This window comes from Tachyglossus aculeatus, chromosome 2 (assembly GCF_015852505.1).
Source record: "Tachyglossus aculeatus isolate mTacAcu1 chromosome 2, mTacAcu1.pri, whole genome shotgun sequence".
In the NCBI taxonomy this organism is placed as follows: Eukaryota; Metazoa; Chordata; class Mammalia; order Monotremata; family Tachyglossidae; genus Tachyglossus; species Tachyglossus aculeatus.
In genome coordinates, this window is record NC_052067.1 from 82,128,075 (window position 1) to 82,154,958 (window position 26,884).

At 41.0% G+C, this 26,884-nt stretch overlaps 1 protein-coding gene across 4 annotated transcripts in view; it reads left to right on the plus strand.

Annotated features, from left to right (window-relative positions):
• The window catches only part of AHI1 (Abelson helper integration site 1), a 261,125-nt gene that overhangs the window by 113,028 nt on the left and 121,213 nt on the right, over positions 1–26,884 (plus strand). For 3 of the 4 annotated variants that reach the window (XM_038772630.1, XM_038772621.1, XM_038772639.1), the window contains exon 19: positions 3,331–3,448. In XM_038772630.1, the coding sequence (XP_038628558.1) occupies positions 3,331–3,448 (118 nt within the window). Of the gene's footprint in view, positions 1–3,330; positions 3,449–3,527; positions 3,574–26,884 lie in introns of those variants that run through there. The other variant, XM_038772648.1, reaches the window with a different exon arrangement.

A 26,884-nucleotide genomic window follows, 5' to 3' on the forward strand; every position in this document is an offset into this window, starting at 1 on the left:
TTTTACAAAGGTTATAAAACTTGAATAGTTAGAAAAAGGAGACGTTGTTGTTAGCTTGTCTCAGCTTGTACTAGTACATTATATTTTGTCAAATGGGCAATTCCCTTTTTTAACATGAAAATTAGCTCCCCTCGAGAATGAATATTTGCATATTTTGCATAGAGCTGCCATACACCAAAAAGAGAAGCAAAGCAGCTTTGTTGTAAAGTTGGCAAAGTTTCTGGATTTTTTTCTTTCATTCTTTTTCCCTTTTATAAGTTTACAAAGTTTTTATTCCTTTTAGTTTTACTCAACCCAGGGGCTGTAGTAAACTGCCTTTGACAGAACTGTGGTTTTTGCATGAAGCAAGCAGAAAGTGTGTTGTGAAAAGAGGTAGATTGGTGTAGGCTATCTTGGCCAACCTTTCTGTTGTTGAAAATTATTAAGCAATTCCTTTCCACAGCATATATTTCAAAAATAAGATTGCTTCACTCCACTTAATGGATATTATTACTTTTCTTCCTCAATTTGAAGTAGTGAAAATATGTAAGTAAACTTTTTAAAAATCTTATATTTCCAATTTGAGACCACAGTAATAAATAATAATTATCCCATACCAAAAATTGAATTATCTACTCCTTTATCTCGGTGTTCATCACTTTACAGACATTTAAATAGGCTTTTAAGTATTGTGTCAGTGAAGAACAAAATGATAAAAATGTATAGCAAGAATGTGCAAAGTAGTCTATTTTTTCAAATAGCAACATTTGATGGAGAAAGATTGGCAATATTTCCATTTCTATAGAGAAATTAAAATACCCATTGGCTGAAATTTTTTGGTGTTTAAGAGGTAATTTTCTGGAGAAGAAAACTGAAAGGCAGAGTGTGTTTATTTCACTTAATGTACACCTGTTCTATTGCACTTGACTTCAAAACATATTATTTGACATGTAGTACAAAGAGTTTTCAGTAATACAGAAGTAAAACTGAAAAATGATTCTCAAAAGAGCAATACATGAAATAATTAAGTGATATATGTGGGGGTTTTAAGTAGTTCCATTCACATCCGCTCGACCCCAAAATTTAAGGTGGTATCAGCCAACTAACTATTCTCCTCTTGGTCCAAAGCATATGGATGTTGGGTTGTCCCACATTTTGAAAAGGGGGCTTGGTTTTTTATCCCAACTTCCTATTGTAGAGCAAATAAATTCCAATTTAGTGAAATGTGAGTAAGGCTTTTAAATGGGATTTCACAGTTCCAGAAACTACATAACACTGTTATTTCTTGGATTAAGGTATGTGGAAAGTAGCCATCCTTATAGGGAGAAAGACATATGAACTAATTCTAGCTGAAGTTTGAGTATGCCCAGGAGGATATGAGGTTATTTAATTTGTTTTTTTCATGGTATTTGTAAAGCGCTAAATTATGTGCCAAGCACTGTTCTAAGTGCTGGGATTGATAATAATAATGATAATGGCATTTGTTAAGTGCTTACTATGTGCAAAGCACTGTTCTAAGCGCTGGATACAAGGAGATAAGGTTGAACACAGTCCATGTAGTACACAAGGCTCTCAGTCTTAATCCCCATTTTACAAATAACGGAACTGAGGCACAGAGAAGTTAAGTGACTTGCCCAAGGTCTCACAGCAGACAAATGGCAGAGCTGGAATTAGAATCCAGGTCCTTTTGACTCCTAGTAATCTAATATTGCTAATTGCCAAACTTTTGCAATCCCTGTTCTGTGCGTTATATTCCAAAGTATATTTTTAACTCTGATATATTTCCCTTCTCCAAATCACATTCCAAATATAAATCACATTACAGCATTTCGATGACTGAAGCCAGTGATCATTTTAACACTTACATCGCTGCATTAGAAAATAGACAATTTAAAGTTAATTCAGATGAAGTGTATACAGTAATACTTCTATCCTATATGATAGTCAATTTCAAAAGTGTTTTAGTTGACTCTGAAGTGAGAATCGCGTAACTTTTTGTCTGTAACATATTGTGGGTTTGGTGAACAATTGGAGAGAGTCAGGGACCCATTTTCCTATCACTAAAACTCTATGGATACGATTCCAGAACAACTGCAGATGGAAATGGAGGGTTCTGGGAGAACAGTGTCCATGGTGTCGCTATGGGTCAGAGACGACTTGACAGCATAAGACAACAACAACAGTGCTTTGTGTAGGAAAAATGTGTTGGAAAATAGTTGGAAAAATGTGTTAACTTACCCAAGTTGCAATTTTGCTGTTGCCTCTTATGGCTCAAAGGAAATAGCTCATTTAGCTTGTTTTATTTCATGATGGACATTTTTAATTGAGTATAAAAGTCAAATAAAGTATGCATACAGCATTTGAGAATCATTGAGAAGTAGATTTTGGAGGCTAAAGAAACCACTGGTACTGGGTAGTTTATTATGTTTTTTTCAAATTTCCCTTTTGTGAATATTGACAACATTTTCTTTTTACAAGTCATTTTATTTTTCATAAAAGTAATTGCATACCTGGGTTTTTTTGCCTCTGTTCTGGTAAGATCAAAATCTTTGAGCTGGACAAGCACAATTCATTCAATTGTATTTATTGAGCGCATATTGCGTGCAGAACACTACTAAGCACATGTGTACAATACAGCAATAAACAGACACATCCCCTGCCTACAGCGAGCTTACAAAAGAAAATGCAGTGGCTTATTTGCACATGAAAACTGTAAATTCTCATTATATTTCGTGTATCTTTGTATTCAGGTAACATCTGGGTTTTATCTACCATCAAAGAAGTAAAAACACAAAGTATAAGAAATTTCAATGTCTGGATCATGAAAGTACCTGCTGTTTTGTTGTCTTGTGAATGCTTCTTTCCTTCATTTTTCAACTTTTAAATCCCAAACCCTCCCATCATTGTTTAAAACATAGCTTATTTTCTTTGCCAAGTTCAACATAATGCTGTCTTCTAACATTCATTTCATTTTCACATCCCAGAAGGCAAAAATGCTGGTTTATACCAAGTGGACTTTATTCCATTCATTTTGCAGTTTTACTTCTCTGAATTAACCCTAACTGCCACTCTGTGTCCTCTCCACCCTTCTACTCCACCCTGTTCAGCAGTGTACTTGCAACAGACGATTCCATTTCGAATCATGAGGTGATTCAAAGTTTTGCTTCAGAAATTTCCGTCCATAAGGCAAATAACCACGAAACTAATCGAGTCACACCAGCCCCTTTTGACTTTCCTGAATGTCCCGGCCTGAGTATTTTCAGTAAGCAAATATTTCGCATCCAGTTTTTGCATCAGTAAGTTACCCAGGAAATTACGCTTTTAGTTTCTGATTTGCCTTTCCTATTACAGGCCAGCTCAAATCTCTTGCTTCCTGCTCCATCACTGTTCTCACCACACTCCAAGTTAAGGCTGCCAAGCATGCTGGGCACTCATCTGATTCCACAGCATTCATGTACCACTCAAAGCGGTGAGCCCCTTTCTTACTTTGGTTATTATTCTGCCATTCAGCTGGGTTATCTGATGAGTATCTTCTTTCCTCCTTACAGGAATTGGCCCTACCTTATAGTAAATACTGTAATCATTAGATTCCCATACTCTCCTTGCTTGATCCAGTTAATGGAGAAGTCTAACTTCCCATTTTATTTGGGATTTGAGAGCCTTCAAAATGAGATTGCTGATTTTTACTTGGGTTCTCTCAACTTATTTTCTACGCCTAGTCCCTTTCTCAGTGGATCAAAGAAGAAAACACAGTTTAGTAACCACCCGGGTTAAGCTGCATCATGAAGAAGGGAAGGTGGGTCTGTTGGACAGGAGGAGGTTTCGATGAGTAGAGATGTCCTGCATGTTGGCGTGTTATTAAGCTATGCAAAAAAGTTATTTACAAAATTCTAAAGCCATCATTAGGTTGAAATGAATGGTACAGTTGCAAATTCTTTTCAGATCACTGTTTTAAATGTATTTGAATAAGGTTTTGAAAAGAAAGAAAAGCATGAAAAGGAAGGTTGGGTTGTTTATATTTCAGTATTAGGATTTTGCTTTCTCTGGTCTTTGCATCTGACCTGATTATTTTGTGCCTATCCCAGCGCTTAGTACAGAGCTTGGCACATAGCACTTAACAAATGCCACAGTTGTTAACTATTTCATCTAATGTCTTTGGGTTGTATAAATTATTGCCAACTTTTTTTTTTCTTTTTTGTTCAGTGGTCCCTATGAAAAGGGTGGTAAATGGTAGCTGATACCCTATCAGGTGTCTAACTTTCTAACTTTGCCCAGGTAAAAATAATGTACTGTCATCGAATAGTGTTTGATTTCACTTTCCCCATATTAAAGTTGCCTTACAATAAGATGATGAAGAATAGTTTGTATTTTAAATTTGACCAATATAATTTTCCTATTGTGGATGGAATGCAAATCCTATAAGTATGGACTGTATTTATTATGACAAATATTTATTAAGAGCATACAATGAGAGAGGCACTTAACTAAGACCTGGAGGAAATTTCTGGAAGTCGATAAAACTTTCTTTGGCTCACAAAATGTTCACACTATCAATAGCGAAGGTCAGATAGGTGGCAAAAAAAAAAATCAAAAGGGAAGATCATTCCAAGTTCAGAGATTATTCAAGGTAAATTAAAATTCCACAAGGATAGTCACAATAATAGAAAGTTGGGCAATTTTTTACTCCTCTCTCCATTTATCTTTTCCTAGCCTATTTGTTTGTTTTCCTGCTCTAGAAAACTAGTTAGCAATTGAAAATGGTATTATTAAAAGCTTCTTGTGTGTTGAGCCCTGTGGTAAACCTTGGGACAGAAACAGTAAACAGGTTAGGCACATAAGAGGCTCTCAAGCACCTACTGTGTGTGGGTTTTTTTTAGCATTTCCATTGTCGGAGATACAATTCCAGTCCTTTACTAGACTGTAAGCCCTTTGTGGGCAGGGAATATGTCTACCTACTCTTGCATTGTATTCTCTCAAGGGCTTAGTACAATGCTCTGTACACAGTAAGTACTCAATAAGTACCATTGATGACACAGTGCTGTAGGAGAAAGAGCAAAGATCAGGAAACCTGGATTCTGTTGCCATTTCTGCCCTGCTCTGTGATCTGAAGCTAGTCACTTATCCTCTCTTGGGCCTCACTTTCCTCCAATGTAAAAAGGGGGGTGATATTTTCTTTTCATTTTCAGAGTAATATTGTGAAGACAGTTGACATCATTTGTGTGAAGGCGGTATGGAAAAAGCATGAGTCTGTATACACTCAACGTATTATTGATTATGTAGTGGGGAAAAGGCCCAGCTTATTACTAAGTAAATTTTGCAAGATTTTCCATTTGCTTTTCAGGGGAATCATAGGGTGTTTTCCTTGAAAATAGTTTATATTTAAATCACAAAATCAGCAGCATTTTAAAAGAAGTCAGTAGCTTTGATTTGGATTTAGAAATGTGTTTTGTTAGTAGTTGGGGAATGTCCAAACTTTCAGTTTTAAGAATTCCATTTACTAGAATATATTCCCATGATCTGTTCCAATGAGTAATATTCTCTTGCCAGGTAATATGTTGCTTTGATTGTTTCATTTTGTGAAGCTCTCTTGTGAGAAGAATAAATGAATAAAGTGAAGAGTAACATAATCTAAGATTTAAATACCCCTCCTCCCCCTGCTGAGTTCTGGATTAAATAAGAACTTCTTGAGTTCCACCAAAGAGCACTTAATAGATTTTTCAATGCAATTGTTATTAATATATCTTTTAAAAGAAAGGAAAGATAATGCCCCTGGGAGTCAGAAGGTCATGGGTTCTAATTCTGGCTCTGCCACTTGTCTGCTGTGTGAATTTAGACAAGTTACCTCACTTCTCTGAGCCTCAGTTACCTCATCTATAAAGTGGGGATTGAAACTGTGAGCCCCACATGGGACAAGGACTGTGTCCAACCCAATTTGCTTATATCCACCCAGCGCTTAGTACAGTGCCTGGCACATAGTAAGCGCTGAACAAATACCACAATTATTGTTATTATTATTATAATTATTATTAACCAGTTTAGCTATAGAATATAGATTTTTAGCTCCTGGTGGTCAGGGAACAAGTCTAACAACTCTATTATTGTACACTCTCAAACATTTACTGCAGTGCTCTGCACACAGTAAGTGCTTAATAATAATGATGGCATTTGTCAAGCAGTTATTATGTGCCATGCACTGTTCTAAGCACTGCGGGGATAGAAGGTCATCAGGTTGTCCCACGTGGGGCTCACGGTCTTAATCCCCATTTTACAGATGAGGTAACTGAGGCATGGAGAAGTTAAGTGACTTGCCCAAAGTCACACAGCTGACAAGTGGCGGAGCCGGGATTAGAACCCATGACCTCTGACTCCTAAACCCGGGCTCTTTCCACTGAGCCACGCTGCTTCTCTAATAAATATGACTTATCTGCTTAATAAATACGATTGATCTGTTTTTTGGTCTTTGGCTTCCAAAATTCCAGGGAATTCCTATTGACCTCAAGTAATCCTGTCAGGATTGTGGTGCATTAAGTTAATTGCCCTCACTAGTGTGACATCTCTTAATCTAGGTAAATCTGATTAAAGACGTTGCTACAAGAAATTTTTTAAATTGAAGATGTTTGGTGGAATTTCCATATTTGTGGTGTTGGCTACAGTGAGGTAATGATAATTACAGCTTTAATCAGATAATTTTGTAGGCAGGAAATGAATTGGTTTATTGTTTTATTTTTCTTGAAATCAACATTTTAATTGCATAATCATATTTATCACTGTATAAACATCAATTAATCTTTTCAACACCCTTGAGAGCTAGACAAGTGAGCAGTTATCCCCATTTTACAGATGAGGAAACTGAAACTAATACTTCATAATTTTAGTTGGTGACGGAATCTGAATTTAGACAAGACCAGTCCCCAAATCCTGTCCTTTTTCAAACTTCTAGGCTGTTGTGATTTCTAAATTCCATGCCACCAGGAATTTAAAATAATAATTGCTGCATACGTGGGGATTAAGTTAAAATAACTGAATAATACTTTCCAAGCCACACTAATATATCTCTTTTGCCTAAAGCAGCAGACTTCCTAACCTACGATTGTGGGTCCTTCCGTAACACGAGGTTAAGTGATGGAGTAAATTAAGGGTACAGATCCAAGTGCATAGGCAGGTTCGAAAATGAGGACTTCGTCTGATTAGGTCTCTTTGAAGAGGTGTGATTTTAGGAGGGCTCTGAAGTTGGGGAGAGTAGTGATCTGTTGTATTGACAGGGGAGGGAGTTTCAGGACAGAGGGAAAATGTAGATAACTAGAACTACAACTATACATCTAGATGTATCTACAACTAGAAGATGTAGATAAGTAAGATATGTTGCCAACTTGTACTTCCCAAGCACTTAGTACAGTGCTCTGCACACAGTAAGCGCTCAATAAATATGAATGAATGAATGTAGCAAGGGGTTGACAGCAGAGTAGATGAGATTGAGGCACAGAGTGTAGGTTGGGGTTAGTGGAGAGAGGGGTGCAAACAGGTTTGTAGTAGGAGATCAGTGAGGGAAAGTAGAAGCAGGAGAACCGACTGAGTGCCTTCAATCAATAAATAAGTGGTGTTTTTTGAGCTCTTATTGTGTACAAATCACCATACTAAGTGCTTGGGAGAATACGATGCAACCACATTGTTTAAAACTGTTGGTAAGGAGTTTGTCATTCCTTCATTCAATCATATTGAGTGCTTACTGTGTGCAAAGTGCTGTACTAAGCACTTGGGAGAGTACAATACAACAACAAACAGACACATTCCCTGCTTGGGAAGTCCACATTGGCAAAATATAGAGACAGTCCCTACCCAACAATGGGCTCACAGTCGAGAAGAGGGGAGACAGACAACAAAACAAAACATGTAGACAGGTGTCAAAACTGTCAGAATAAATAGAATTATAGCTATATCACATCATAAAATAAATAGAGTAGTAAATATGTACAAGTAAAATAGAGTAATAAATATGTACAAATATATACGAGTTCTGTGGGGAGGGGAAGGAGGTAGGGCGGGGGGGGCGATGGGGAGGGGAGGTGGAGAGGGAAAAGGGAGCTCAGTCTGGGAAGGCCTCCCAGAGGAGGTGAGCTCTCAGTAGGGCTTTGAAGGGAGGAAGAGAACTAGTTTGGTGGATGTGTGGAGGGAGGGCATTCCAGGACAGGGAAAGGACGTGGGCAAGGGGTCGACCTCAGGACAGACAAGAATGAGTACAGTGAGGAGGTTAGCGGCAGAGGAGCGGAAGGTGCGGGCTGGGCTGGAGAAGGAGAGAAGGGAGGTGAGGTAGGAGGGGGCGAGGGGATGGACAGCCTTGAAGCCGAGAGTGAGGAGTTTTTGCTTGATTCGTAGGTTGACAGGCAACCACTAGAGATTTTTGAGGAGGGGAGTGACATGCCCAGGGTGTTTCTGTACAGAGATAATCTGGACAGCAGAGTGAAGTATAGACTGAAATGGGGAGAGACAAGAGGATGGGAGATCAGAGAGGAGGCTGATGCAGTAATCCAGTCGGGATAGGATGAGAGATTGAACCAGCAAGGTAGCTGGTGGATGAGAGGAAAGGGTGGATCTTGGCGATGTTGTGGAGGTGAGACTGGCAGGTTTTGGTGATGGATTGGATATGTGGGGTGAAAGAGAGAGCGGAGTCTAGGATGATACCAAGGTTGCGGGCTTGTGAGATGGGAAGGATGGTAGTGCCATCTACAGTGATGGGAAAGTCAGGGAGAGAACAGGGTTTGGGAGGGAAGATTAGGTGCTCAGTCTTGGACATGTTGAATTGTAGATGGCAGGCAGACATCCAGATGGAGATGTCCTGAAGGCAGGAGGAGATATGAGCCTGGAGGGAGGGAGAGAGAGCAGGGGTGGAGATGTAGATTTGGGTGTAGATTTGTAGATTTGTTGTCAGTCTCCCCCTTCTAGGCTGTGAGCCCGTTGTTGGATAGGGACCGTCTCTATATGTTGCCAAATTGTACTTCCCAAGCGCTTAGTACAGTGCTCTGCACATAGTAATCACTCAGTAAATACGATTGAATTGAATTAGAGCAGGAGGCAGACATTAATATACATAAATAAATATGTAACTAAATAGAAAGAAAGATAAATAAATAAATTACAGATATATACATATGTGTTGTGGGGCTAGGAAGCAGGATGAATGAAGGGAGCAAGTCAGGACAACATCAGAAGGAAGTGGGGGAAGAGGAGAGGAGGGCTTAGTCAGGGAAGGCTTCTTGGAGGAGAATTACCATCAATAAGGCAATTTTTGTTTAATGCAGTTGTGGCTGGGCAGCTATTGGGGGTTTTTGAGGAGTGGGTAGATCTGGACTGAACTCTTTTTAGAAATTGAGGTGGTGAACATTACTGCCACGGAGAAATTGATGTAATTTTTCTTTTCAATTGATTTTATTGGATTTGCTTCCTGCACACTCAGCCAATAAATTTTCCCCATCACTTTTCAAATAGAGAAGTAGTTTGGCTTAGTGGATAGAACACAAGTCCAGGATTCAGAAGTATATGGAGTCTAATTCTGGCTCTGTTACTTGTCTGCCTTTTAGACAATTAACTTCTGCTACTTCCCCCTTTTAGACTGTGAGCCCACTGTTGGGTAGGGACTGTCTCTATGTGTTGCCAATTTGTACTTCCCAAGCACTTAGTACAGTGCTCTGCACATAGTAAGCGCTCAATAAATGCGATTGATTGATTGATTGATTGATTGTCTGCTGTGTGATCTTGGCCAAGTCACTTTACTTCTCTGTGCCTCAGTTACCTCATCTGTAAAATGGGAATTGAGACTGTGAGCCCCACATGGGGCATGGACTATGTCCAACCTGATTATCTTATATCTACCACAGTGCTTAGTACAGTGCCTGGCACATAGTAAGAGCATAACAAATATCATTAAAAAAATCCCCTGTTCAGACATCAATGGACTTGTTGGGCTAAGAGACTAGTAAGAAAAAGTTGACGGAACCCATCTGTTTTTTAATGGATCGAAAGTTAAAATTATTTTCCATCTTAAGAAAGGGGGTTTGGTAACTACAGAAAAGGGAAGAGAAAATGATTTGAGAATAGATCATTTTCATATGGTGATAGACTGAAAAATTGTATTTTTCAATCTGGACAATGAGAAGGAATTACTGAAGTGAATAAATAAAGGAAGAGTGTTGGCAGGGTAAATGTGTAGTTGCTATTAAGCACATTCAACAATACTAGAACCACAGTCTACCCACTGACTCAAAGATATCAAGTTCACAGAGAAGCAGCATGGCTCAGTGGAAAGAGCACGGGCTTTGGAGTCAGAGGTCATGGGTTCAAATCCCGGCTCTGCCAATTGTCAGCTGTGTGACTCTGGGCAAGTCACTTAACTTCTCTGGGCCTCAGTTACCTCATCTGTAAAATGGGGATTAAGACTGTGAGCCCCACATGGGGCTTCCTGATCACCTTGTAACCTCCCCAGCACTTAGAACAGTACTTTACACATAGTAAGCGCTTAATAAATGCCATTAAAAAAAATACGGTTGAATGAATGAATGAATTTCTAAGTAAAGGAGGTGGATCTTGACCAATTGAGTACTAAAGATGCAGTTTTTGGTAGACCAGTTGCATAATCAGAAAATAGGGTTCCACTAAATTCTATGAAAATTGTTCTATAGAAGGAAAAGTAAGGGATGTTAGAAGTGAAGTCTGTATCTGTTGGTTAAATCAACATCATTTAACATGAGAGTCAAACAATCATATTTATTGTTTACTTACTGGTGTGGAGCACTGTACTAAGCACTTGGGGGAGAATGCAGTATAACAGAGTTGGTAAACACCTTCCCTGCCCATAATGAGGTTACAGCGTTGAGGGCAAGACAGACATTAATATGAATAAATAAATAAATAAATTACTGATATTTACCTAAGTGCTGTAGGGCTGAGGGAGGGGTGAATAAACAATGCAAATCCAAGTGCAAGGGCAACACAGAGGGGAGTGGGAGAAGAGGAAATGAGGGCTTAGATAAGAAAGGCTTCTTCTTGGAGGAGAGGTGCTTTAAATAAGGTTTTGAAGGTGGGGAGAGTGGACATCTGTTAGATATGAAGAAGGAGGGCATTCCAGGTCTGAGCCAGGACCTGGGCGAAGGGGTCGGCAGTGAGGTAGATGAGATCAAGGTACAGTGAGTAGGTTGCTCTTAGAGGAGCAAAGTGTGTGGGTTGGATCGTAGTATGAAAGCAGTGAGGTATGGTAGGAGGGGGCAAGGTGATTGAGGCCACTGATGTTAAAAAATTTCTGTTTGTTGTGGCAGTGGATGGACAACCACCAGAGGTTCTTGAGGAGTGGGGAAACATAGACTTACATGGTTTTGTTAAATAATAACCTGGGCAGCAGAGCAAAGTAAGGATGGAAATGGGGAGAGACAGGAGGCAGGGAGATCAGGAAGGAGGCTGATGCAGTAGTCAAGATAGGATAGGATAAATTCTTGGATTATCAATCAATCAATCGTATTTATTGAGCGCTTTCTATGTGCAGAGCACTGTACTAAGCGCTTGGGAAGTACAAATTGGCAACATATAAAGACAGTCCCTACCCAACAGTGGGCTCACAGTCTAAAAGGGGGAGACAGAGAATAAAACCAAACATACTAACAAAATAAAATAAATAGGATAGATATGTACAAGTAAAATAAATAAATAAATAAATAAATAGAGTAATAAATATGTACAAACATATATACAGGTGCAGTGGGGAAGGGAAGGAGGTAAGATGGGGGGATGGAGAGGGGGACGAGGGGGAGAGGAAGGAAGGGGCTCAGTCTGGGAAGGCCTCCTGGAGGAGGTGAGCTCTCAGCAGGGCCTTGAAGGGAGGAAGAGAGCTAGCTTGGCGGAGGGGCAGAGGGAGGGCATTCCAGGCCCGGGGGATGACGTGGGCCGGGGGTCGATGGCGGGACAGGCGAGAACGAGGTACGGTGAGGAGATTAGTGGCTGAGGAGCGGAGGGGGCGGGCTGGGCTGGAGAAGGAAAGAAGGGAGGTGAGGTAGGAGGGGGCGAGGGGATGGACAGCCTTGAAGCCCAGGGTGAGGAGTTTCTGCCTGATGCGCAGATTGATTGGTAGCCACTGGAGATTTTTGAGGAGGGGAGTAATATGCCCAGAGTGTTTCTGGACAAAGATAATCCAGGCAGCAGCATGAAGTATGGATTGAAGTGGAGAGAGACACGAGGATGGGAGATCAGAGAAAAGGCTGGTGCAGTAGTCCAGACGGGATAGGATGAGAGCTTGTACGAGCAGGGTAGTGGTATGGATGGAGAGGAAAGGGCGGATCTTGGCAATGTTGCGGAGCTGAGACCGGCAGGTTTTGGTGACGGCTTGGATGTGAGGGGTGAATGAGAGAGCGGAGTCGAGGATGACACCAAGGTTGTGGGCTTGTGAGATGGGAAGGATGGTAGTGCCGTCAACAGAGATGGGAAAGTCAGGGAGAGGACAAGGTTTGGGAGGGAAGACAAGGAGTTCAGTCTTTGACATGTTGAGCTTTAGGTGGCGGGCAGACATCCAGATGGAGATGTCCTGAAGGCAGGAGGAGATGCGAGCCTGGAGAGAGGGGGAGAGAGCAGGGGCAGAGATGTAGATCTGGGTGTCATCAGCGTAGAGATGATAGTTGAAGCCGTGGGAGTGAATGAGGTCACCAAGGGAGTGCGTGTAGATCGAGAACAGAAGGGGACCAAGCACTGAACCTTGGGGAACCCCCACAGTAAGAGGATGGGAGGGGGAGGAGGAGCCTGCAAAAGAGACTGAGAAAGAACGACCGGAGAGATAAGAGGAGAACCAGGAGAGGACGGAGTCTGTGAAGCCAAGGTCAGATAGCGTGTTGAGGAGAAGGGGGTGGTCCACAGTGTCAAAGGCAGCTGAGAGGTCGAGGAGGATTAGGACAGAGTATGAGCCGTTGGATTTGGCAAGCAGGAGGTCATTGGTGACCTTTGAGAGGGCAGTTTCCATGGAATGAAGGGGACGGAAGCCAGACTGGAGGGGGTCGAGGAGAGAGTTGTTGTTGAGGAATTCGAGGCAGCGCGTGTAGACAACTCGTTCAAGGAGTTTGGAAAGGAATGGTAGGAGGGATATGGGGCGATAACTAGAAGGTGAGGTGGGGTCAAGAGAGGGTTTTTTTAGGATGGGAGAGACATGGGCATGTTTGAAGGCAGAGGGGAAGGAACCAGTGGAGAGTGAGCGGTTGAAGATGGAAGTTAAGGAGGGGAGAAGGGATGAAGCGAGAGATTTCATGAGATGAGAGGGAATGGGGTCAGAAGCGAGGAAAGGGCAGATTTAACAGTGTTGTAAAGATTGAACAGACAGGATTTTGTTACAGTTTGAATATGTGGGTTGAAGGAGAGTGATGAGTCGAGGATAACGCCAAGGTTACAGACTTGTGTGACAGGGTGAATGGTAGTGCTGTCTACAGTGATGGGAAGGTCAAGGGGAGTACAGAGTTTGAGTGGAAAGATAAATACTTCTGTTTTCAACATGTTAATATGAATGAATGTCAAGGACACTAATTATACTTTTCTCCTAACTGCCCTTTGGTTCCAGCGATGGTGACATAAAGCACTGGTCTGTCCACACCATCATTCCAAACTTAAACGGCACTGCTTATGTTCTTGGGTTTTTTTGTTCTGTTTTGTTCTTATTGCAATTTAGTAAAATCCACCTGTCATTGGAATTGTGAAGACAAAGGGTAGGTCTGTGTGATTCTTTCCCTCTTCAGGTCTTATTCAAGTTTCTTTATGCAAGATTGACAGTTGTTGCCTGAGGATGCTGATGACCCTGTAGTTCCTTTCTTACTTAGATTAGGGTCTGCTACTCAAACTGGCAAGGAGTTTGTTTTTTGGGGGTTTTGTTTGGCTTTTTTTTGTGGCTGGGGGAAGGTAAGGGGAGAAGACATGGCAAAGAATGGGGATAATTCTGAGATACCCTCTCTTTCACTCAGTCACTCATTGATGTCCCAATTCCCCTAATGACTAATGGTTCCCTAATGGAACCAAAATTACATGCCACTAGACTCTAAGCTCATTGTGGGCAGGAAATATCTGTTTATTGTTATGTTGTACTCTTCCAAGCATTTACTACAGTGCTTTGCACACAGTAAGCACTCAGTAAATACGATTGAATGAATACCTCCTTGGTTTTACTGCATCAGTATAACTCAGATATCAGTGTGTGAGGTTAGGGAGAATCATGACTGAAACAGCAAGTTCTATCAAAAAATTATCTCCCCCAAATAAACTCCTTTTTTTTTTAAATGAGTTGACTGAGTAGATATTACACCTTTGACAATCAATACAGATAGGGGAGTAGCATTTGAAGTTAATTCAGTATAATTTGAAAATACTTATCCCATGTAAATCCAGATTATTTCACTTTATACAAATTATCAGGCTAATTCATATCTAAAAATCTCACACTTTTTGATGTGGTCACTTAGGTCAGCATAGATTTTTAGACTTCAGTTATCTAGATTATTGATATACTTAGACTCATGCAAAATCAGATTTCCTGGAAATTGTTTTTCTGGACAAATTAAATTATTTTCTTAGACAACTAACACTTTTTAATGTAAGAATTCTTGTACAACAGTTTAAGTTTCTTTTGGCATTTAGATGCTTTCAAAGTTTTTACTCTTTCTGTATCCTTAAAAATAGAGTAGTAAAATCTTTCTAATTATGTATTGTGTGTTTGACAAGTATTTTGTAGACACTTCAATTTAGGAAGTTCCCAGATTTCTAGTTTCAACAATACTTATTTGTATTATTTTCAGGACTTTGGATTTTCTTAGTTGAGCTTTTTTTTTTTTTAACTGAAGAAGAAACCTGATCTCTTGTCTCTTACATGTATGTATAAGATATACACTCATCCAGAAACACTGGCTTTTTGAGAGAGTACTGTTGAAGTGTAAAACTATGTATTCAAGAACATGGTTTTAATGGAAAAGCTAGGATATCCTTATGTAACCTGTTTCAAAAGGAAGATTACATCTGTGATAGAAACGTGATGGTTCTTGAATGGAGAAAAAACCCACTCTGGCAAAAATGAGAACAATTAGAATGATTCTCTCAATAAACACAGCTGATAGTGAAAGGGGTTTTCCATTTTAAAGAAAGTGAAACTGTCTTCAAAGAACTCTTTCTCTGTCATTCTCTCTGAAGGTATTGGCAGAACTAACCGTTGCCATTGTAAACCTTCCATCCTATTTGATGGACTTTAAGCATTAGTTGAAAAAGAGTATTGTGTCAAGATATTCTCTTATTGTTACACAGAAACTACAAGGACTATTTTCTGTTCAAATGAACAACCAGAATAGGTTTATTTTGTGACAAACTTTGTCATATACAAATACGTTGTCCTGAATGTCTTGATTATCTGTAAGCTAGTTGAAACTTTAGAATATCAGCAAGAGTTGATGAGTCGGGAAAAAGTGATCATTTAAAAAAAAACCCAAACCTTGCAACACAAACATGCACAACCTTACTTCCAGTGGAATAAATGGGCTACACAATGGCAACTTTTTATCCCATTTCATATGTATCACTTGAAATTTGTCTGACCGGCGTTTATCCGAAAACTTATTTGTTTACTTTTCATTATTTTTTTACCATATTTGTTAAGCACTTACTATGTGTCCAGCACTGTTGTAAGCCCTGGGGTAAATACAAGTCAATCAGGTCAGACACAATCCCTGTTTCACCTGGGGCTCACAATCTAAGTAGGGGGGTTGGCAGATATTGAACCCCCGTTTTGCAGATGGGGAAACTGAGGCACAGAGAATTGAAGTAACTTGCCCAAGGTCACACAGCAGGCAAGTGGTGGGACTGGGATTAGAACCCAGGTCTTCTGACTAGGCCCGGGCTCTGAAACAGCATAGTGTAGTGGATAGAACATGGGCCTGGGAATCAGAAGGTTATGGGTTCTGATCCCAGCTCTGTGACTTGTCTGCTGTGTGACCTTGGGCAAGTCACTTAACTTTTCCGTGCCTCAGTTACCTCATCTGTAAAAGGTGTGATTTTACATCATCTGTGAGCCCCATGTGGGACAACCTGATTACCTTGTACCTACCCCAGCACTTAGAACAGTGCCTGGCACATAGTAAGCACTTAACAAATACCATAATTATTATTATTATTATTTCTGCTAGGCCATGAAGCTTCTCATGGTCTTCCTGTGAACTCTCAGTTGTCAGAGGACTTTACCTTACTTTTTGTTAGTTCCCTGGTTTACAGGCAGTAAATAGCCGAACACTTCCTCATGAAAGACAGTTTAAAAACTGTGTTCTCTTTTGAACATAAGGTGGATTCTTTTTAATCAGAAGTCTGGTCTCATGTGCATTTTCTCATCTTAAGACTGTGAGCCCTATGTGGGATAGGGACGTAATTATCTTGTATCTACCCCACCACTTAGTACGGTGCTTGACACAAAGTGCTGAACAAATACAACTACTATTATTATTGCCAATAGTAATACTGTGTTCCTAGATTCATTCATTCATTCAATCAATTGTATTTATTGAGCGCTTACTGTGTGCAGAGCACTGTACTAAGCACTTGGGAAGTACAAGTTGGCAACATATAAAGACGGTCCCTACCCAACAGTGGGCTCACAGTCTAGAAGATATATTCTTAAACTGTATAATGAATAATCCCAGCTCCAAGGCCACTCATAGATGTATTCTCCAATCCTCTGAGTAATCGATTTCCATTCTAATTTATTTGAAGATGCCCTGGTGGAAAAAGGATATTGGAAATGGACCAGCAACTCTTGGCCCTTACTGCTTCCTAGCTCCCCTTCCCCGTCCCAGGACCTTGGGCAGTCCCGTGGAGGACTCCCCAGATGTTAGCTAGGACTTTTTGGGTAGTCATGTCCAGTTTCAGGATCTCCAGGGTCCTCTTCTTATATGGCAAAACCCTCTCCAGTCTCACCCATATGCACACATTCCACTCACACACCCATCCTGCAGAGAGGCAGCCTTCAATAATCCGGGAAGTTGTTGAATTTGGGGAGCACTAATATAGAAATAGATTATGTAGATGTCATTGGATTCACTGTGTCATCAAATCAGTGGTATGTATTAAGTGTTTAGTGTGTGCAGAGCACTGAATTAAGCACTTGGGAGGGTACCATACAATACAGCTGGTAGATACAATCCCTGTCCTCACAAAAGTTATAGTCTCACCGGGGAGACAGGCATTAAAATAAATTACAGATAGCGAAATTCTAAGTAGCTTTAGCTTTAATTCTATTTGTTCTGACGACTTGACACCCGTCCACATGTTTTGTTTTGTTGTCCGTCTCCCCCTTCTAGACTGTGAGCCCGTTGTTGGGTAGGGACCGTCTCTTCATGTTGCCAACTTGTACTTCCCAAGCACTTAGTACAGTGCTCTGCACACAGTAAGCGCTCAATAAATACGAATGAATGAATGAATGAAATGGTAAAATACAAAGATATATACACAAGTGCTGTGGGGCTGTGGTTGGGGCCAGTATCAAAGTGCTTAAGAGGTATAGATTCAAGTGCATAGGTATCACAGAAAGAAGGGTGAGTAGGGGAAATGAGGGCTTAGTCAGGGAAGGCCTCTTGGAGATGTGATTTTAGGAGGGTTTTGAAGGTGGGGAGAGCAGTGGCCTGTCGCATATGAAGGAGGAGGGAGTTCCAGACCAGAGGGAGGATGTGGGCAAGGGGCCGCAGTGAGAGATGAGATCAAGGTACAGTGTGGAGATTGGTGTTAGAGGAGCAAATGTGTAGGTTGGGCTGTAGTAAGAGATCAACAAGGATGGGGAGAGCCAATTGAGGCACTTAAAGCTGAGGGTAAGGAGTTTCTGTTTGATAGATAGTTGGATGGGCAACCATTGGAAGTTTGTGAGGAGTGGGGAGATATGGATCAAGTGTTTCTTAAGAAAATGATCTGGGCAACAGAGTGAAGTATGGGCTGGAGAAAGTAGACACGGGCAGAGAGGTCAGCAAGGAGGCTGATGCAGTAGGTAACGTGGAAGGGCCTCAGTGAATTTCTGTGATCCAATAATAATTGTGGTACTTAATAATTGTTGTATTTATTAAGCGCTTACTTTGTGCCAGGCACTGTAGAAAGTGCTGGGGTAGATACAAGCAAATTGAATTGGGCACAGTCCTTGTCCAACTTGAGGCTCACAGTCTTAATCCCCATTTTACAGATGAGGTAACTGAGGCCCAGAGAAGTTAAGTGACTTGCCCGGGGTCCCACAGCAGATGAGCGACAGAGCCAGGATTAGAACCCAGGTCCTTCTGATTTCTAGGCCCATGCTGTATCCAGTAGACCAAGCTGCTTCTCTAGATCAAGTATAGTTTTAGAAGGTACCTAAATGATAAGTTTCTCCACCACTAGGTCAAATTTGGTGATTAAAAAAATCTGCATCAATTTTCAGGAAAGCATTTCAGGAATTTAAAAGATATGATTGAAGATTTAAATGGAAAGATGGGTTCACTGGTTCACAGAGAGGATTAGAAAGTGTTATCCTGCTACAAGTAAAGAAAAGGGCTGTTATTTAACCTAAATTGACCCAAAGTTAAATCATTTCCAAGGTCAGCAGAACAAGCTTTTACTTTTACAGACTCTTCGGAAAACTCAATCATATTACAACTCTTTTGTTTACTATTGTGACGTCAAACTTTGAATCAAGAAGCAGTTTCGTCTAATGGAAAGAGCCCAAGTCTGCGAGTTGGAAGACCCAGCTTTTAATTTCTTCTTTGCCACTTGTCTGCTGTGTGATATTTAGCAAGTCATTTAACTTCTTTGTATCTCAGTTTCTTCATCTGTAAAATAGGCATTCAATACCTATTTTGCCTCTCCCTCTTAGACTTTAAGACTCATTTGGAGCAGGAACTGTGTCTGACTTGATATCTTGTTTCAACCCCAGTGATTAAGTGCTTGGCAACTAATAAGCACCTAACAAACACCTCATCCCTAAAATGGGGATTGAGACTGTAAACCCTATGTGGGACAGGAACTGTGTCCAACCTGATTAGCTTATATTGACCCCAGCACTTATTAGTGACTAGCATATAGTAAACACTTCACAAGTACCATAAAAAGACACTTATTATTGTTATTATTATTTTATCATTTTTAAAAAACAAAAATGAAGCTGTAGTTCTTTGATGTCTATCATTTCAATATATGGCATGAAAACAAATTTCATTTTACTTTTCAAGAGATCCTACAGTGGATCTTAATTAATATAATTACATATTTTTCCGGTAAATTGTCACCCAGGATACAACCACTTATGTCACAATCTGATTTTCATGCAGTTTATCGTAGGATGTGATTATATAGAAGTCAGGAACAATGGTTGTAACTTGTAGCAAATGAACACTAATGTCTCAAAATGATTCTGGGCAAAATGAGACTATCACTATTTCCATTAAAAATGTCAGGGAGATAAAATAAAATTTGTGGATATAAAATACTTTAGAAGTGTCTATACAGTGACAGGAAAAGTGAAAGGGAAAAACCTGTAAAATTTTTCTGTGATGTCAATGCTTGACTAAATTGAATAGCTTCTTTTTGAAACTGAACATCTGTGTATAATTTGCAAATATATCCCTTTTTAAGGCAAATGATAAAAAAGAGCAGCATGGCTCAGTGGAAAGAGCATGGGCTTTGGAGTCAGAGGTCATGGGTTCGAATCCCAGCTCTGCCACATGTCTGTTGTGTGACCTTGGGCAAGTCACTTAACTTCTCTGAGCCTCAATTCCCTCATCTGTAAAATGGGGATTAAGACTGGGAGCCCCCCGTGGGATAACCTGATCACCTTGTTTCCCCCTCAGCGCTTAAAACAGTGCTTTGCACATAGTAAGTGCTTAACAAATACCATTAAAAAAAGGGGGAGCTGGAATTTATATCTATAAATTATAAATTATAAATGATTTATTTATATTAATACCTGTCTCCCCCTCTGGACTATAAGCTTGTCATGGGCAGTTAACGTCTACCAAATCTCTTGTACTGTAACCTCCCAAGCACTTAGTACAGTTTTCCGCACACCATAAGCACTCAATAAATACCTCTGATGGTGATGGTGATGGTGATGATGGAATTTGGAGCAGAAACAAAAGAAAATTGAAATTCTGGCGTGAATCCTATAGGAGCTGGTATGGGAACTTGGCCAGCGAATGAAAAGAACAAGGTGGTTGCTGTGGTTGCCGTCATGTTTTGTAACTGCTTTTAGACTCTCAGATGGACTCCTCTCTGTTACAGCTGCTGCCTTGCCCCAAGGCCGACTTCCAGCAGTATCTTCTGCAGGGTGCACTATCAAAGCAGGCTGAACCTGGCATTCATTCATTCATTCAATCATATTTATTGAGCACTTACTGTGTGCAGAGCACTGTACTAAGCGCTTAGCACTGATCAGAGCCAATGGTGGCAGGGGTAGCGGCGTAGACGCAACATCACTGGGTTCTCCCCTGGTTGGACGTGGCTTCTGTTGGAACAGTGGCCCATACGGAAACTGCCGTGGTTATAAGGGGGCCGGGAATGTGAAGCAGCATGGTTCAGTGGAAAGAGCTCGGGCTTTTGAGTCAGAGCTAATGGATTTGAATCCCGGCTCCGCCAATCAATCAATCAATCAATCGTATTTATTGAGCGCTTACTGTGTGCAGAGCACTGTACTAAGCACTTGGGAAGTACAAGTTGGTAACATATAGAGGCGGTCCCTACCCAACAGTGGGCTCACAGTCGAGAAGGGAGAGACAGAGAACAAAACAAAACATATTAACAAAATAAAATAAGTAGAATAGATATGTACAAGTAAAATAAATAAATAGAGTAATAAATATGTACAAACATATATACATATGTACAGGTGCTGTGGGGAAGCGAAGGAGGTAAGGCGGGGGGATGGAGGGGGGAGGAGGGGGAGAGGAAAGAGGGGGCTCAATTCCGGGAAGGCCTCCTGGAGGAGGCTGACAGTTGTCAGCTGTGTGACTTTGGGCAAGTGTAAAATGGGGATTAAGATTGTGAGCCCCCCGTGGGGCAACCTGATCACCTTGTAACCTTCCCAGCACTTAGAACAATGCTTTGCACATAGTAAGTGCTTAATAAGTGCCATCATTATTATTATTATTATATTGTTTGTGTTGTACTCTCCCAAGAGCACAACACCGTAAGTGCTCAGTAAATACAATATATTTATTGATTGATTGATTGGAGCAAGAGGAGTGTCAGGGATCTCTTCCTCCACTCCCCCCAACCCAAGAAATACTCTAGATTCAGTGCTTTGAGCCGATTTCTGTGTGCTGTTGCACTAAAGCACATGCAGCAGGTTGTGAGGAATCACATGGAACTCTGCAAGCAAGCATAACATAATATGTGGGACAGTATGGGGCGGTAAGTCCTTCCCTACCTAGGGGTGGTTAAATAGCTGCTGTAATGTACTCTTCCAAGCATTTAGAGTAGAGTTCTGCATATGTAAGCGCTCAGTAAATACCATTTGATTGATTGTTTGTAACTGGCCCTGTTCACCTCCTCCTACTAGTTTGCAGTTCCCACACGAGATCATAAAAGTCCCGTGTTCGGTTTTTAACCATCCAGGTGAAATTCATTCATTCATTCATTCAATCGGTTTTATTGGGCACTTACTGTGTGCAGAGCACTGTACTAAGCACTTGGGAAGTACAAGTCGGCAATATATAGAGACGGTCCCTACCCAACAATGGGCTCACAGTCTAGAAGGGGAGACAGACAACAAAACAAAACATGTAGACAGGTGTCAAAATCGTCAGAACATATGCACATCATTAACAAAATAAATAGAATAGTAAATATGTACAAGTAAAATAGAGTAATAAATCTGTACAAATATATACAAGTGCTGTGGGGAGGGGGAGGAGGTAGGGCGGAGGGATGGGGAGGAGGAAAGGAAAAAGGGGGCTCAGTCTGGGAAGGCCTCCGGGAGGAGTTGAGCTCTAAGTAGGGCTTTGAAGGGAGGAAGAGAGCTAGCTTGGCGGATGTGTGGAGGGAGGGCATTCCAGGCCAGGGGGATGCCATGGGGGTCAACGGCGGGATAAGCGAAAACGAGGAACAGTGAGGAGGTTAGCGGCAGAGTAGCGGAGGGTGCAGGCTGGGCTGTAGAAGGAGAGAAGGGAGGTGAGGTAGGAGGTAATGGAGAGCCTTGAAGCCGAGAGTGAGAAATTTTGCTTGATTCGTAGGTTGACAGGCAACCACTGGAGAGTTTTAATGAAAAAGAGCCAGTATGCACTTTGGTTTTTTTGTTTTGTTTTTTGGGTTTGTTTTTGTCTTTTGTTTTGGGTGGGTAGGGTTTTTTATGCTATTTGCTAAGTGTTTACTGTGTGCCACACACTGTAGTACAGCTGGGGTAGATACAAACTAAACAGGTTGGACTCAGTCTCTGTCCCCCATGCGGATGCCAGTGTTAATCCCCACTTTGCAGATGAGGTAACTGAGGCTCTGAGAAGTGAAGTGACTTGCGCCAGGTCACACAGCAGACAAGTCGCAGAGCTGGAATTAGAACCCAGGGCCTTCTGACTCCAAGGCCCAGACACTATCCTTTAGGCCACACTGCTTCCAGTTATTGGGGCTGTTGAGGTGCTTTCTAAATTGGGAGGATTGGTTGGGGTTGTGAAAGTGGGAGAGTAGGAAGGTGGGAGAAGAGGACTCCTGAAGGGATAGTCAGGAAAGGGAAGGGTTGGCTATCCTCTCCATGCCAAATCTCTCCCTAAACCCAGTTAATGCCCCTGGGTGAAATCAATCAGTAGCATTAAGAAGCATCTGCTGTGTGCCGAATACTGTACTAAGCACTTTTGAGAGTCCAATAGATGTAGGAGACCTGATCCTTGTCCCCAGGGAGTTTACAGTCTAATTCAGGAGACTGACAAATCATGGTGATAACAACAATACAGGCTGAAGGAAGAAGTGGTTTAGTAGTACAGCATGTAAATCAATCCAAGCAAGAGTTCAACAGGATGTTTGAATGCAAAAGTGATAAGATGATATTTGAGAAAATGTAACCTGGGAAGAAGAAAAATTAATTACGGAAAGTTTCCTGAAAGAGGTGAGGTTTCAGAAGGGCTTGGAAGCCGTCTCTTACCTAATTATAGGGCATTCTTTTTTATGTGAATTATTCCCCAAAATCTATATATCATATACTCTTGGGGGTTCATTATCTTCTCCAGACCAGGAGCATGCTCTTTACTATGCAGCAGAAATTTTTTTTGTATAATTCTCCAATGTTCTTTGAGTATTAATCCACTCCCAAAGGTATTCAATTTACAGCTGAGCTTTTGTGTAAATTAGTTTTGGACACTGACTGAGAAAAAGAAATGGAAACAAGGGATACTCATGCCAAAAAAAATTTCCCAAAACGAACAGTGATATCACTCCAAAATGACTTTGGTGGAGTCTTTCAGATAGGTCAGTTTAGCAAACCATGAAGGCTGGGTCAAGACAGCTGCTGATAATAATAATAATAATGATAATAATAATAATAATAATTAGTCTTTGTTAAACACTTACTATGTGCAAAGAACTGTTCTAAGTGCTGGGGGGTTACAAGGTGATCAGGTTGTCACAAAGGGGGCTCACAGTTTTAATCCCCATTTTACAGATGAGGTAACTGAGGCACAGAGAAGTTGAGTGACTTTCCCAAAGTCACACAGCTGACTGTTGATGGAGCCAGGATTTGAACCCATGACCTCTGACTCCCAAGCCTGTGCTCTTTCCACTGAGCCATGCTGCTTCTCAGTGGTGGCAGAAAAATACACACAAAGTTGAGGCAAATTCAAATGAACAGAGCATAGCACTTTGCTGTCACAATGTGCCTTCCTAGCCCTTAAAAAGCTGTTTAGAATGATGCTAATCTGCAAATTAAAGTCAGTATGTTCCCCAAGAGTGTAATGAGCTTTGCAAAAAGATATGAACATCCAGAACCCAAACAAATACTTGTTGTTGCTCTTTTACAAAATGAAAAAATAGCAAGTGACGGGAACTATCGAGTAGGGGTAAAATACTTTATACAAAGACAGCAGTGAGGTAGAGATGTGGTTGTCCCATCAAACTTTCTACTGACTTTATTGGGGACAGACGGGACTAAAGCATTTAAGGTGTGTGAATCCATAAGAAAAATAAAATCAGTTAGTGATATTTATTGAGCAGTTACTGGGTGAGGAACACTATACTTAGCATTGGGGGAGTAAAATAAAATTGGTAGGCACGTTCACTGACTACAAAGATCTTACAGGCTAGATGGAAGACAGACAGTAAGATAAATCTAGAGGCGAGACAGACATTAAGATAAATTAAGGCTATTCATTCAATCATATTTATTGAGCACTTTGTGCAGATGCACATAAGTGCTGTGGGGCTGAGGGTGAGGTGAATATCAAGTGTTTAAAGGGTAAAGATCCAGATGCATAGGTGAAACAGAAGGGAGAGGGAGTAGGGGGAAGGAGGGCTCAGTTGGGGAAGGCCTCTTGGAGGAGGTGTGATTTTAGTACAGCTTTAACAGTGGGGAGAATGGCAGTCTGTCAGATATGAAGTGGGGAAGAGTTCCAGGCCAGAGGGAGGATGTGGGCGAGGGGTCGGAAGCGAGATCGATGAGATCAAGGAACGGTGAGTAGGTTGGCTTTAGAGGAGCAGAGTGTGTGAGCTAGATTGTAGTAGGAAATCACTGAGATTAGGTAGGGGGGGAGAACTGGTTGAGTGTCTTTAAACCAATAGTAAAAAGTATCTGTTTGATGCAGAGGTGGATTGGCAACCACTGGAGGTTCTTGAGGAGTGGGGAGATGTGGACTTCTTGAGAAGCAGCGTGGCTCAGTGGAAAGAGCACGGGCTTTGGAGTCAGAGGTCATGGGTTCAAACCCCGGCTCCGCCAATTAATAATAATAATAATAATGGCATTTATTAAGCGCTTGCTATGTGCAAAGCACTGTTCTAAGCACTGGGGAGGTTACAAGGTGACTTGTCAGCTGTGTGACTTTTGGGCAAATCACTTAACTTCTCTGGGCCTCAGTGACCTCATCTGTAAAATGGGGATTAAGACTGTGAGCCCCCCGTGGGACAACGTGATCACCTTGTAACCTCCCCAGCGACATAGTAAGTGCTTAATAAATGCCATCATTATTATTATTATTATTATGTGGACTCAACAGCTTTTTAGAAAAATGATTTGGACAACATGAAGTATAGACTGGAGTGGGGTGAGAGAGGAATCAGGGAGGTCAGCGAGGAGGCTGGTGCAGTAGCCAAGGTGGGATAAACTCATCCTCTAGACTGTAAGATCATCGTGGGCAGGGAATTTGTCCATTTAATTTTACATTGTACTTCCCGAGCACCTAGTACAGTGCTCTGCACACAGTAAGTGCTCAATAAATGTAATTGAATGAGTATGATAAAGGCTTGTATCAGCGTGATGGTAGATTAGGGATGGAGAGGAAAGGGTGGATTTCAGAGATGTTGTGAAGGCAGAACCAACAGGATTTGGTGACAGATTGAATATGTGAGTTGAGTGAAAGAGGTAAATTAATCAATCAATCAATCAGTGGTGTTTCAAGGGTAACACCAAGGTTTTGGACTTTGGACTTTCCAACTTGGGCTTCCCAAGCACTTAGTACAGTGTTCTGTACACAGTAAGCGCTAAATAAATACGATTGAATGAATGAATGAATGAATGGAGACAGGGAGGATGTTGGTGGTGTCACAGTGATGGAAAGTGAGTGGGAGGATGGGGTTTGGGTGGGCAGATTAAGAAGTTCTGTTTTGGACATAATAAATTTCAGGATATCGGTGGGACATTCAAGGCGAGATGTCCTGAAGGCAGGAGATTGAATAGAGCCTGCAGAGAAGGAGAGAGGTCAGGGCTAGAGAGGAAGATTTGGCAAATATAGGGGTGGTAATTGAAGCCATGGGAGTGAATGAGGTTTCCAAGGGAGTGGGTATAGATGGAGAATAGAAGTGGACCCAGAACTGAGTCCTGAGGAACTCTCACAATATTCAGATTAAGGATCAGAAAAAAAAAAAACAGTCAAGTGTCTGTTCAAATGTTTGGACTGTTGCCTGAGTGAAGTAACAATAACGAGGGGATTTAAACATTAAAAAGTAGATTTTTTTATGTCAAATTTAATTAAGATGAAATCATGGATAATATTGGCAGGATTTATCTGACAATCACAGAGGGATTGAAAACAGATTAGCGGATAAGTGTTTCTCAGACATTTTGAATGAGGGAACTTTTTCTTGCACTTTCGTGAGATGCATTCAGAAAATCCAAAGAAAAATCAAACGTTCACTTTTTCCTGGGTATATAGGAAAGTCTGAAGCAGAAAGTTTTTGGTTATCCCAGTTTAAGGCTATCAAACAAGTCCTAGCCTAATCCTTGAAATTTTACGGTGATATTTAGGCATACTAAACGTGGGCCGCTGCATATTTATATCAATCGTTATTATATGTGTATAGTGAACCTCAACAATAAGTAAAGACTCAAGGTTTCGGTCCTAAGCCTGTGCTTGTATAAGTTAAGTGGATTGCCCACGGTCACGCAGCAGACAAGTGGTGGAGCCGGGTTAGAACCCTCATCCTCTGACTCTCAAGCCTGTGCTCTTTCCACTAAGCCACACTGCTTCTCTTCAAAAATACTAAGCACTTAATAAATATCGTTGTTATTATTAGCGGTAATAGTAGTAGTAGTAATGTTAGGAATAGAACAAGCTTACCTTTCTAGGGAGCCATGTTTTATAGTTGCTTCTTTAGTGAGAAATTTATCTGACAGCACACTTCTGCCAGTGTCCAAAGTTATCCCATGGTAGCAAATTACCATCAACTCTTTCAGACCTAAAGGAGATTGCTTAGAGTATTGCAGATTCAGGACAGTGCCACT